This window comes from Manacus candei, unplaced genomic scaffold, assembly GCF_025592945.1.
Source record: "Manacus candei isolate 608988 ecotype Guabito, Panama unplaced genomic scaffold, ASM2559294v1 h1tg000003l, whole genome shotgun sequence".
NCBI classification, from domain to species: domain Eukaryota; kingdom Metazoa; phylum Chordata; class Aves; order Passeriformes; family Pipridae; genus Manacus; species Manacus candei.
Genome location: NW_026138051.1, coordinates 6008642 through 6021158, shown reverse-complemented (window position 1 = coordinate 6021158; position 12517 = coordinate 6008642). Strand labels below are relative to the sequence as shown.

General features: G+C 45.8%; 2 protein-coding genes across 5 annotated transcripts in view; both read left to right on the top strand.

The window, feature by feature from the left end:
* Nucleotides 1–12517, top strand: part of RNF128 (ring finger protein 128) — a 316984-nt gene that overhangs the window by 29322 nt on the left and 275145 nt on the right. For 3 of the 4 annotated variants that reach the window (XM_051787467.1, XM_051787456.1, XM_051787437.1), the window contains exons 5-7: nucleotides 159–255; nucleotides 1098–1275; nucleotides 2461–3910. In XM_051787467.1, the coding sequence (XP_051643427.1) occupies nucleotides 159–255; nucleotides 1098–1275; nucleotides 2461–2597 (412 nt within the window). In that variant the 3' untranslated portion in view covers nucleotides 2598–3910. Of the gene's footprint in view, nucleotides 1–158; nucleotides 256–1097; nucleotides 1276–2460; nucleotides 3911–12517 lie in introns of those variants that run through there. The other variant, XM_051787447.1, reaches the window with a different exon arrangement.
* TBC1D8B (TBC1 domain family member 8B) overlaps nucleotides 8961–12517 on the top strand; it is a 32246-nt gene continuing 28689 nt past the window's right edge. Inside the window, exon 1 of the mRNA XM_051787018.1 lies at nucleotides 8961–9880. Within this exon, the coding sequence (XP_051642978.1) occupies nucleotides 9751–9880 (130 nt within the window). The 5' untranslated portion in view covers nucleotides 8961–9750. The remainder of the gene's footprint in view (nucleotides 9881–12517) is intronic.

Here is a 12517-nt window from a genome sequence, read left to right as displayed (position 1 = left end):
TCAACTATCTATAACTTTCAACTGAAACTTGAGGCAAAATAAGGTTGTCCACTCTAGAAGGAATAAATTCTCAGTGTTACCAAAGAGTTCTTCACGGGTGGCATATAAGCAGTCTTCCTGGTATGAAGCCTAACCTGTTGGCTACCTTCTTCTACCAGCCATGTCTTCCACAAGACCTGTATTGACCCCTGGCTTCTGGAACATGGGACGTGTCCACTGTGCAAATGTGACATCCTCAAAGTTTTGGGTGTTGAGGTAAGCCAGCATTCTGTCACAGTGGCAGCTGCCATTGTCAGCATTACACTGATGTAGTAACCACATCCTGAGCTATTTCTTGCTGCCTCTAGAGCACTGGTGGTAAGCCCAGGTGTTGCCATGTCAGTGGCCAGATGCTACAGGACTGCTGTGTCCCTTTTAGGGAAACCTGCAGCTGACCTGGTCTGAGTTGGTATCACCTAAAGCCTTGGGCAGAACGTCAGCCAAAGCTGACTGTCATGCATGGAAGAATCGCTCTTAACTCTTGTGCTTGCAGCTAAGGGTGTTTATCAAAGCTTCAGGCAGACTTCAACAGCTCATACTGTCCCTGAAACTTCTGTTCAGTTCCTCAGTACCCAGAGTCCTTGAAAAGTGAATGTGTTAGCATGGACATCATTCCTGGAGCCACATGATTTCCTAGGATACATCAGGAATTTCTGAGGTGTTATGTGTTCTTTAATTGCTCATTGCTGCAAGTGCCAGGGGAAACTGCTTTTGCCAGTGCCTGACACTGCCTGGACCAGCTAAAATGTGTGCCAGAATTTGCCTGGGGGAGTCATATCTGCACTGAATGGAAGGAAGACTCTCTTTTTGTGGTACTGGGCAGTAAATGAGTGAAAAATGCAGAAACTGTGTCTGAACTTCCCATTCAATTAGACCATAACTGGTTTTCCCCTGGGATGTTGGAGGTTAACAGCAGAACTTTTATGCAAATTTATTTTTTTTATCTATGGGTAAAAGTGCCCTGGACTCAGTCCTTGCAAGTATTGGTCTCCTGGAAAGATGCAGCGTCCTATCAAGTTTTAACTTAAACCATTTTCTCTTTTTTTTTTTCCACAAAGATGGATGTAGAAACACGGTCTGAGTCTGTGCAAGCCTCAGGATCCAGTGGGCAGAGACCTCTATCCACTGTCACTATGGTTAATGAAGATGATAATCTCAGTGAGACAGCATCATCTGGATATGATTCCGTACAGGGCCCAGAGGAATCTGCTCAGGAAGCACATGCACCATCAGAAAGTATGTCTACTTTTTCTTCTGTCTTGCTGGACTGCATTGCACTTAGCTGCTTAGGCTGTGAATTAGGGGGGTTTGCAGTAATAACATCTCACAAGGCTTGATCTTCCCTTTTGTTTTACACTTGATCTGACACTCAATCTTTATTTTCAAATGAAACACAACCTTAGCGTGAATTAAAAGATGAAACCTGTGAAAAGAGCAGTTAAAAAATCAGAGGCTTACTACTTCAAGGGCAAAGAGATTTTTCCAAAGATGTCCCTCATCTCTTTGTGGAGATTTCAGTTGGAGGAGTGAGTGTTGCCTTGCCACCAGATCTATCTGCTTTAAGTAGTTACTTATTTACAGAAAACTTATGGGGACTCCATCCTGCTCCAGTTTAGAGGGTGCAGGAGAGAGATGACAGGTGCTTCAACTAAATTTCAGGTTTTACCAGGGCTGAGTCATACTTGAACACTTTCAGAGAATTTGAAAATCAGTTAATTTGAAAAGACTGTCAGCTTTTCCAAATACTTAATCTTTTTGAACAATTTCAGGTTTTACCAGGGCTGAGTCATACTTGAACACTTTCAGAGAATTTGAAATTCAGTTAATTTGAAAAGACTGTCAGCTTTTCCAAATACTTAATCTTTTTGAACTAATTGCATCCCTACAGGCAACTAGAGTGATGCTGGATTAGTTAGTTACATGGCTCAGGCTCTCTTGTATCCTTGCTTGGAGTGGGAAGGACACACAGGAACATCATCTGAACAAGGTCAATCTGTAAGGAGAAGGCCATCCTCTATGAACCAGTGTGGCCCCCCCAGTTTATCCTGAACCTGGTCTCTAGGAGTTGGTCCTGATGCCTTCAGCAGCTCTAAAGATACAAGAACTGACAATCTCTTAGTTGGATTTCATAGCTTCCTAGGGCCTTCTGTGGCTTGAGCACACAGCCTCTGCTTGCTCAGCACTACTGAGCTGAGCAGGTATCTCTAGAAATGACAACTGGTGTCAAGAATGGGCTCACAAACTAAGGAGGGGCAGCAGAAGAGTGGTAGTTGGAGCATGGCCTTGGCTTTCCAACTCTGCAGGAGAAGTGCTGGGAAAGGACCACTGCAGTGAGCTTCTGGAAATCAAGTGAGCTTTAAGGTAATAAAGCTGGCTTGTGACACTTCTTAACTTGCCTTGACTTGGTTTTGTTCTGGACAGATGACAACACACCTCCTGTAAATGAAGAATCCCAGCCCTCCACTGTGACTGCCCTTTCGCAGGGTGACAACCCGGGTTTTGAGGGAGACGAAACGCCAGCTTCTGAGGGCAGGGTCGTTTGTGAAGTCACGCTCTAAGGACGTGCCCAGCCATGGTGCAAGCCTTCTGCAAGGAGCTGCCTACTGCCATTCCATATATACCAAAAATTGCAAGACTGCTGCAGAAAATACTGCGCTGGCAATGTTTAGATAAATAGACTTGTTCAAATCACAATTGTATGGTTTGCCTTTCTTAAAACTGCATTTCCCACGTGAGTTTTAGCACTCTTCAGATAAAGCTGTCTTAAATATAAAGAAAACCAGCAGATTCTAACACTAAAACAAAAGTTCCATCTTCAACAAAGCTTCTCTTCAGTGCTTGAGTTGTTTAAATGAGAAGATTCTTTATGTTGTAGCTGTCTCTACTGGGAAGTGTTTTGAGTTGGGTTTTTTTTTTTGTTGTTTATTGTTTTAATTCAAGTGGATTTTCATTGTAAACAAATTAATTTTTGATCTGGTGTAATGCTTATTTACAACACACGAGGTTTTTTTGAACAACGCTGTATTTAATGTTTCAGTGCACTAATTTGATAGGAGAAAAGTGCGAACTAATGCTTGTAAAACTGGATTTTGTCCACAGTGTCTTTTGGTTCTCTAGGAAACCAACTGATTCTCTACCTCTCAACTCCAACCTGCCAACCACACATTCCTAAAGGGGAAGAAAAGAAAGCTGCAAGCTGACAGGCCAAATCTGACTTGCACAGTACCGTAAAGGGAACAACTGCAGGAACTTTTCAAGCCTTGTTAATGTTAAACAGTCTGAAAGATCCTCAAGTGACTTGGGGAGTTATAACCATCTCTAGCACCAGCAGCATACCAGAGTCCTTGCTTTGTGGGAATCTGGGATGACTTCAGAAAGAGTAAACTGAAGATGAAAAGATAGATTCTTCCCAAAGGATCTGCTGTGTTTTGTTCAGAAAATGATGCAGCCTCTGAAAGATGCTGCTCTGTTGCTGTGTGTTGTCTTGCTCAAGTGCACAAGCTGCAGGGAGAGCTGACGTCCTGTGAGTGTGACAGAGGGTTGGAGAAGCTGTCTGCCACCTGTGTGGAGTTGGGATGGGGTCAAGGAGGAACACTGGGTGCCTCAATAGTAAGTGACTTGGCCTTGCCCAGCAAAGGTAACTAAGGATGTCTTACAAATGCACTTTATTTTTTTACCTCTGTCTCTTTGACTAGTTTCTAATATTAGCAGGACTTTGCCTTAAAGCCTGCAATAAAGAACTTCAGAATCTGGAGGGGAAAAGCAATGCATTTTATTAGTTATAGTACAAATTAAATGGTTGTAAATATTTCATAATTTGTATTGAATTTGAATATGAAAATGTAAATAAAACTCTATTTTTGATGATCCTGACTGACTTGAAATATTACCAACTCTCATATGGAAGCAGATGCTGAATTTGCCCTGTCCCACAACCCTGAAACTCAAAAATCAGCCGTGTTTGCTCAAAGTACTTGGACTAAGGAGTGCTAATTATGTGCAGGATGCTACCGTTACATGGATTGAAATTGTGTTAAGAGCTTAAAGCTAGTAGCTGTACTCAATATAAAAGAAAGCCAAGCAGTTTAAGGTGTGTTCAGTGAGCTGCTTGATGTACCTCTGAATTGTTCTTGGAGGCATGTTCAGCACGAGGCAGTCTAGAAAACTCTAATTGCAAAGCTGACTATAGTCAGACTCCACTCTGAAGCTGTAATTTGCCTTTCCCTCTGAAGTGCAGAGTAGAGAAAGCAACAGCCAAGCAGTAAATGTGCAACCCCTGAGCACTTAATTTCATTTTCGTTTCCATTTCACAAAGTTTCTATAAATTTATTGTGGTGTGTATGCTGTAATGTAGTAGAATCTCATGAGGATACACTGTCATGAAATCACTGCCAGTCTTGTGTTCAACTGGGGGCAAGATTTGATGTTCAAGAAAAAAAAAGGGGGGGGAAATTCAGATAAATTCAATGCATTGAAAGGCACTTTTTTTGTTTTGTTCCAATCATGTGTGTTGCTTCCTTTAATATAATTCAAGCTTTATATTTACTGTCTTTTAAGAGCAACAAACTTGCCTTTTTCCCAGTACTCGTATTTCTAAGGGTAATGTGGATGCACAAGGAATGCTCTAGTGGAGTAGTAGGGGGTGCAGCAGCTCACACTGATGAACCTGTACTGCTGTAGGATCAGATGATGTGTATGTGTTCCGTCAAGACATGGGCTTGCTTGGAACTCGGGGCACTTATGCTGATTTTCAGAGACTCTTATATCAAATGTGACCTACTGCTAAAGGAACAAATGCAGCATTTGTATCTCTATTTGAGCTAGGCAGAACTCAATGGTTTTCTAGTTTTGCAGCTCAACTTGTGAGTCTACCATGTCCTTGTCTGTGCAGATTTGTTTGTAACTAGTAGCTATGCAAGGGGCTTTGTTTAAAAATGAAAGTGTAACTTTCATGAACACCATCTGTGATACTGACCTTGGGTCTGTGGCTGTCAGACTGCTTTAAAGAAATTTCAAAGCTCCACTCCCACTTTGTACTTCCAAGTTTCCATGGATAGCAGCTGTCTTTCTGACCCCGCTTAGGGGACTGTGCAGCAGATTTTTCATTTGTTTTTGGTGATGCTACGGGCTTGAATGGCTCTGGGTCATGTATACATATATATGAGCACTGTCACACAGCAGACTCTTTCCTCTAAGCAAGAGGCCAACAGGAATATGCCTGAGGATTCCCAAAATGCAGTACAAACCTGTTGTTATTGTGCAGTAGTTTTGGGGTTTGCTACAGATACACTAACTTTGTGTGTAAGATAATGGAAATTATGTGCCTATGAGTTGTAACAGTTGCTAAAATGTCTGCCTGTTGACTCAGTTAATATTCCCGTTGAGTCACACAGACATGTCGATTCTTCTGCCCCCAAAGAGCAAACTGAACAGGCTCCAGCATCATCTGGAAGTGTTTACTCATTGCTGTCACCTCTCTCCCCCAGGAAAGCTCTGATCTAGACACTCCACTTGAACATTTGTGTGCTCTCAAAGGGGGACTGGGAAAGATTTTTTTTTTTAATCCCTGCAAGAGTGGAAGCTTTGTCACCTGGGGTTGGATTACTGAGCTGTCTTGTAAACCAGGCTTTACAACAGCAGGACTTCATTTTAAATCCCAAAGCAAAATAATACCAATTTCTAATATTGAGGAAAACTTTCAGGTGTTCCTATAGAAATATAGTTTCAGCTGAGATTTTTGCTTAAGGGAAAATGCAGGACTTATGATGGGGCTGCAAACAGTAAAAGCAGTTTGAGTCACAAGGGCAGTTGGACTCTTCCCATAAAATGGAGAGACTTAAGTCTATCTCAGCCTTTAGGTGGAAAGATCTGCACTTCTCAAGTGACTTAGTAACAGTTGGACAGGATACCTCGGCTGTGTGATTTAACATAATATCCTTGCATGTTTAACACACACCAGCACAGAAGGTAGCCCTGTCTTTTCACCCAGGTTTAAACTGATGTTTATCCTGTGCAGATTTGAATGGGGCTGCACTCCTGCAGCAGCATAATGGCTGGCAGGTTGGAAGAGACCAAAGAAAATCTACTGGCTTTGGCAATTTAATTTTGGTTTCAAGAGAAACTTGAAACTAAATTGTAGCATTCATGCACGGGTTGTTCAACTGTTAAATATGCAGAATGCAGCCAACACTTATTTATATAGCTATTTATTTATATGATATTGACTATGGTTATTTGAAGGAAGTAATTTACAATTTCTAGGAGGTCTTTAATAAGTGAAATAAAAATTCTGCAGCACTAAATGGATCTTTGTTGCTGTAGAATGCATGATTAGACTGTAGCATGATTATGCACTGATTAAGAAAGTTTTCAAGTGGCTATAAATAAATTCTTCCAAGCTGATAGAAGGGCACTCTTTGCATCTTAACACTATTTGATTAAGAATCGAATGCCTGAGGGAATGGAAAAAAGGAAGACATCCAAGACCTTGAAACAAGGAGAGGAAAACGAAACAGACATTTTCCAAGCAGTAGCATTTTACTGTTAAATATTTATCCAGTTAACAAAGTTTGAGTCTTACATAAGCAAGCAATGTATGTCCTAACATGTCCAGCATGTGTGAGTCACCAAAAGGCAAGCTAAAAGGGTAGGAAATGCCAAGGGCATCTCAGAAAATCTGTGTTAAGTCCTTAATTTCTTATATCCAAGGGCTTGTCTAATTGTGGACAATGAAATGGTAAACACTCTCTCTGGGAATGCTCTTAGAAGAGCAGGATCTGGGCAGGAACCGTTCTGTTGGTTCAGCTGGTAAATCTGCAGCAATGTCTGTTACTCAGGTGGGGGATGGAAGAAACTGCCTCATGAAGAGCTGTGTGCCAGTGCATGTGGGAGTTGTTTGCCTTGTCTCATTAATGTTTGATCTGTGTTAAGTTACCACATGCTGGCTAATGACTTCTATTTAATTTTTCCTTTCTAGTAAAGGTAGAGCACCAGAAATTTGTTGCTTCCTATTCTGTTACAAAAACAGGTAAGAGAACAGTATTAGCTAAACCTACATTCAGTCCTAAAGGTGAAACTTTTTAATACTACAGCTTCTCTTGCTGTGGTGCAATGAGTGATTGGAAGAAAAGAAAAAAAAATGTTTCGTGCCAGTACAATTCACCCAGTTTTGAAGCCTCCCCATGAGTTAAATGTAGCTGCACACTCAGGTCTGCTTTCACACTGGTGCCTTTGAGTAGGTGGTTGTTACACAGCTGGAACTGGACAGGCATTGCCAAACAGATTCTGTGAGTGCTTGGCAAAACCTTGCTGTGCCTGTTCTCACAAATAGACCAGTGCTGGCACCAGCTGTTTTGGTAGTGAAGTACTATTGAAAGGCATGAAGGAAGGCAGGATAAAGCAAAAGTGCCAAGATTGCAACGTGTAGTTAGTGCATGATGTGCACAATTTTTTTTAGAAAGAGCTCAAATTAGAGGCTGAGTTTAAACAATTGTGTGCTGGATTTTTTTGTATGATACACAATCAATAAAGCATTATCCTTGAAATCTTAGGAAGGTCAATTATGCTGGAAAGAGAGTGCTAAGGGAAGGAAACTGCAGGGAAGTTCCTGGGAAACAGGAAGATTTACTCAATTCAGTTGTAGCAAATGACAGGTTCTGTCAGGACCAGGAGTGAATCTTGCATGGAGGTAGGAAAAGACAGTAACTCTGGGAAGTGTCCAGCATCAGCAACCTGGATCAGAGGAGACAGTGGGGCTTCCACCCCTGCAAAGCTTTTGTTTGTGCTTTTTGTCAGCTCCAAAAGATACCATTTAGGAAGTATAGTCCTTTCAAGTGTAAGGCCGCAGGGAGATATTTGGAGCTCCTTAGGACATAGTGAAGAGATTGGAGAAGAACCAGCAAGAGCAGGGGCTCAGTGACAGGCAGACTGAGCAGCTGGGTGGTTGTGATCCTGACTTTTTGGGAAGCTGGGGATTATGCTGTGCTGACCAGTGTCCATACAAAGCAAGTCCTGAGGTCATCCCACAGCCTTGGGAAGTCCTTGGCTGCCAGGTATGTATGGCAGAATAGTCCTAGCACCTGATTTTTTGAAACCAGGATGTGAGGGAACTACTCTTTAAATCTGCTCTTTTTGCTGGTGGATGAGTGGCTGGACATGATCCAGCAATGTGCACTTGGAACCCAGAAAACTAAATTTGTCCTGGGCTGCATCCAAAGCAATGTGGGCAGCAGGTCAAGGCAGGGGTTCTTCCCCTCTACTCTGCTCTGGTGAGACCCCACGTGGAGTGCTGCAGCCCTGGGATCTCCAGCACAGGAAGGACATTGACCTGCTGGAGGAGGAGGCCAGCAAGATGATTAGAGGGACAGAGCACCTCTCCTAGAAGGAAGGGCTGAGAAAACTGGTATTGTTCAGCCTGGCTTCAGGGTGACATAACTAGGGCCTTCCAGTACTTGAAGGGAGCCTACAAGAAAGGTGAAGAGGCACTTTTTAAAGGACAAGGGGGAATGGCTTTAAACTGACAGAGAGCAGATATACATTAGATATTAGGAAGAAACTCTTCTTGGTGAGGATGGTGAGGCACTGGCATAGGTTGCCCAGAGAAGCTGTGGCTGCCCCATCCCTGGAAGTGTTCAAGGCCAGGCTGGATGGGGCTCTGAGCAACTTGGTCTAGTGGGAGGTGTCCCTGCCCATGGCAGGGGGGTTGGAACTGGATGATCTTTAAGGTCCCTTCTACCCTAAACCATTTTATGATGATTCAATGAAATCAGGAGAAGACATCAACACAGACGACTGTAGTAAAAGCTGATATGCAAGTGCAATCCTGATGAGTCTGAAAGCCACTGTCTTGTTCCTTAACATGATAAATTGATTTATTCTAGTGCAGAACAACTGGTAAAGTCAGTCTGCAGATAACCTGAAGAGCCAGTCATTGAGGACAAATGCTGAAAGTCTTGCAGGCAAATCATGAAAACACTGAGACCACAAGTCAAGCTGCTGTTAAGGCAAATTTTAGCATTGAATTGTGCTGTGTGATGGAAGCAGTGAGGCAGATTGTCGTTATGTAATGTGGAAGGTAAACAGGGAACGCCGATCATATGTCTGCTCCTGGAGCTGGGGGTCTGGGCTGCCGTGCTGGGTGGTGCTCACGCATCCCTGCCGGCCTGGGGGTTTTCCCCGTTTCTCTCCTTGCCCCAGCCTCCGCGGCAGCGCAAGGCTGAGCGCTGCCAGGAACACACACCTGGGAGCCAAACACCGTCCGTGGTGACGTCTGTCTGTCTGTCCTGCGGGCTGGGCCAGAACTGAACACGGGACTTGTGCCACGGGCAGAGCGGCCACAGCAACCTCCGCCCCGCCTGGGGCAGGAGCAGGGGAGGGGGAGTGTGCGGGAGCGGCACAAGAGCTTCTCCCTGCACCCGGGGCGCGGCAGTGCCGGGACACCCCGATCCCCAGCGGGCCGCGGGGGCTGCGAGCGGGGCCCCCCCGCACCGGCAGCGCCGCCACGCGTCCCCGGCCGCGCAGGGCCCGGCGGGAGCTGTAGTCCTGAGACAGCAGCGCTGCGAAGCCCTTTCGGCGGCGAGGACTACAGCTCCCATCGTGCCTCGGGGCGGCCCCCCTACAGCCCCCCCGGTCTCCCCTGCCTGGCACCGCAGCTGCGAGCGCGGAGCGGGGCCGGGGCCGGGGCCGGGGCGAAGCGGCGCGAGGGGCTGCGCGATGTGGCTGAAGCCCGAGGAGGTGCTGCTGAAAAATGCCCTCAAGCTGTGGGTGCAGGAGCGCTCCAACCAGTACTTCGTGCTGCAGAGGCGGCGGGGCTACGGCGAGGAGGGCGGAGGCGGGCTGGCAGGTACTGCCGGGGGCAGGGGCAGGGCTGGGGCAGGAGAAGGCGGTCTGCCGACCCCGGGACCCCCGGCCAGCGGGGCAGGGAGGGCGCCCGTCCGAGTTCGAGAGCCCTGGAGCTTCGTGGGTTTCTCCCGGGGCTCTCCTGTCCCTCCTTTCGGCCCCAGGTGCAGCAGAGCTCGGCGAGGACGGTCACCGGGCAGGGCCGGGGCTCCGAGCAGCCTCTGCCCCAGCGCAGCCCGGCGCCGCTCCACGGGCAGCTCGGTGGAAGGGGACACGGCTGGAGAAGGACGGATCGGGCTTGCTTTGGCAAAACGCTCATTTCCAAAGCCCTTTTCCTCTGTGCATCTGGGGCTGCTTGAGATGAGCTCCTGCTCAGGCATTTCTGGTCTCTTACTTTAAAAGCACGTATGTGATCTGATGGAGCTTGTCGGGAGGGGTGGGTCAGGAAAGTGACAGGGCATTGGCCACTGTATAATAAACTATTCCATGAGAACTTCGCGGTATGGAGCCGAGTTTCTAATTCTTGTCTGTTTGTATCATTCGGCTCTGCAGGGGCCCCAGCTACCGCTGAGACCTCGGTGGTGGTGGTGGTGGTGGCTATTCTGACTAGAACCGACTCCTTCATAGTCTGGTGGTGTCTGTCATTGACCCTGTCAAGGAGAAAAGAGCTGCAGGGAATCAGCCCAAAATTGTTCCGTGGTGGGATGTGGTTCTCGAGTGTTTTGCATGTCTCAGGGCTCTCTCTAATTGTGTCATCCTAAAGCAAGCTATGTTAAACATGAGCCATGTTGTCCTGTGGAAACATTTATCAATTCTGCTGGATGAAACCACAAAGTCCAAACTTCTGGCTGATGACATTCAGATGTAGAAATGTCCCTCACAGCTGGAGGTGGGACATTCTTCACTGGCATCTGAACCACTGGCAGGGCGCATGGAAAGTGTGAAAAGAAAGCATCCCAAACCCTCAGGTTGTCTTCTTGGCATATTATAGATAGATAGCTAATGTCAGGCTTTGGCTTAGAACCAAGGATGATAAGGCTTGGAAGTCTTGTGAGGATCAGGCTTGATGGCCTCTTCTCTGCCTTGATATATTTGGAAGCCAAGGAAATGGATTTGGTATGAAGGTTGTCTTTTTGTGTGATAAAATTCATTTAAGGACTGTGATTGAAATGAAACAATGAAAACTGGAAATAGTTGTTCATCTGAAAACCTCTTCATAGGCTCACAGCTGGCAGACAGCTGGCCTTCCTGATGCCCTTCGGGTTTTGATGAAGGTGAGGCTTCTATCACTGCTCTCCTATCCTTGATGGCTCTTCACAGTGTGGGAAAACAATTGGATGGGGTAGTTACTGTACTAAGCTTTTTTTTTAGTTGACATTGCATGTTTTATTTCTCTGGCTTTTCTTATGGACTCTCGGTAGATTTCATCTGAGCAAGTTAAGTTTTTCACTGGACAGAAACAAAAAGAGTGAGGTGTTCTTAAGATTAACAGGACAGTTGGATAAAAATGCAGTTACATTTGTGTTTGCAGGTTTTGAAATATTCGAACTTGGCTAGATATAAGCCAGCATGATTTGCTATGCCTAAGTTTGTGTTGCTGTGTGTCACTCAAGAAAATTAGAGCTTCCTTTAGGAAAAAGAAAAGCACAGCTGTTGTCTAAGGAAGTCATCACAGATGTACCAGTAAAATCTTGCTGTCCTGAAGAGCATTTTGCAGCTGGTGAGACAAGGCTGGAGGTGACTTGGCAGCACTGAGGGACTGGGGGGTTATGAGTGAAGGAGGCAGGCAGCAGCACAAGACCCGGTCGGTCGTGAGGGAAGAGGGGGCAATGCCTCAAGACAGGAATGGGGAGAAGGATGGGCAGTGCTGCAAGGTTTGAATAGCAGTAACAGGGACTGATTGAGGAGGCAGCAGCAAAAGATTCGCAAAAATGCAGGGGTACACTTGGTTAGACGGGCTTTAAGGAAGGGAGATTTGAGTTTTGAGGAAGCAGCCAGTACCTGGAGAAAGATACAGACCAAGGAGCAAAAGATAAATGACAGCAGAGACAGTTACCTGAAGGAAGGCAGGGAATTCTGGTGCAGCCCTAGGTGTAGAATGAAGGCTGCAGCTGGATTTGTTTGGTTGACCCCTTTGGACTGACAGTTACAGCAGGGCTAGTTTGTAATCTGTAGGTGATACAGGGAGCTGTTGTGGCCTGTGTGCGCACCCAGCACAGTGACAGTAACACCTTGTACTGGTTGTGCTCAACCTTGGCTCTCTTCCTGCAGATGTGCACCTGCTTAACTTTACATTTCAATCTCTTTCCATTTTAGACCTCCCCTAAGGATACAGGTGCTGTAACCTGTCTGACTGGTTCTCCACTGGATAATTATCATGTGATGGACTGTCCCAAAGTGTGACTGTGTGTCTGGCAGTGCAACTGTGTGACCATGTCCTCTGGTTGTTCTGCCTTCTGCAGAGCCACTCTGGGAGAGGTGCTCAGGTTTTCCAGAGTGTGTGGATAAGAATATAGTCATGGATGCATGTGCTGTAACCAAAGTCTAGTGAGATTAAGCATGCTGGTCACAAAGCTCTTGCTTTGGTTCTAGTTTAGGCAGGACCTTGATTAGGAGATGGGTATTTCAGGAGTAGTGACGT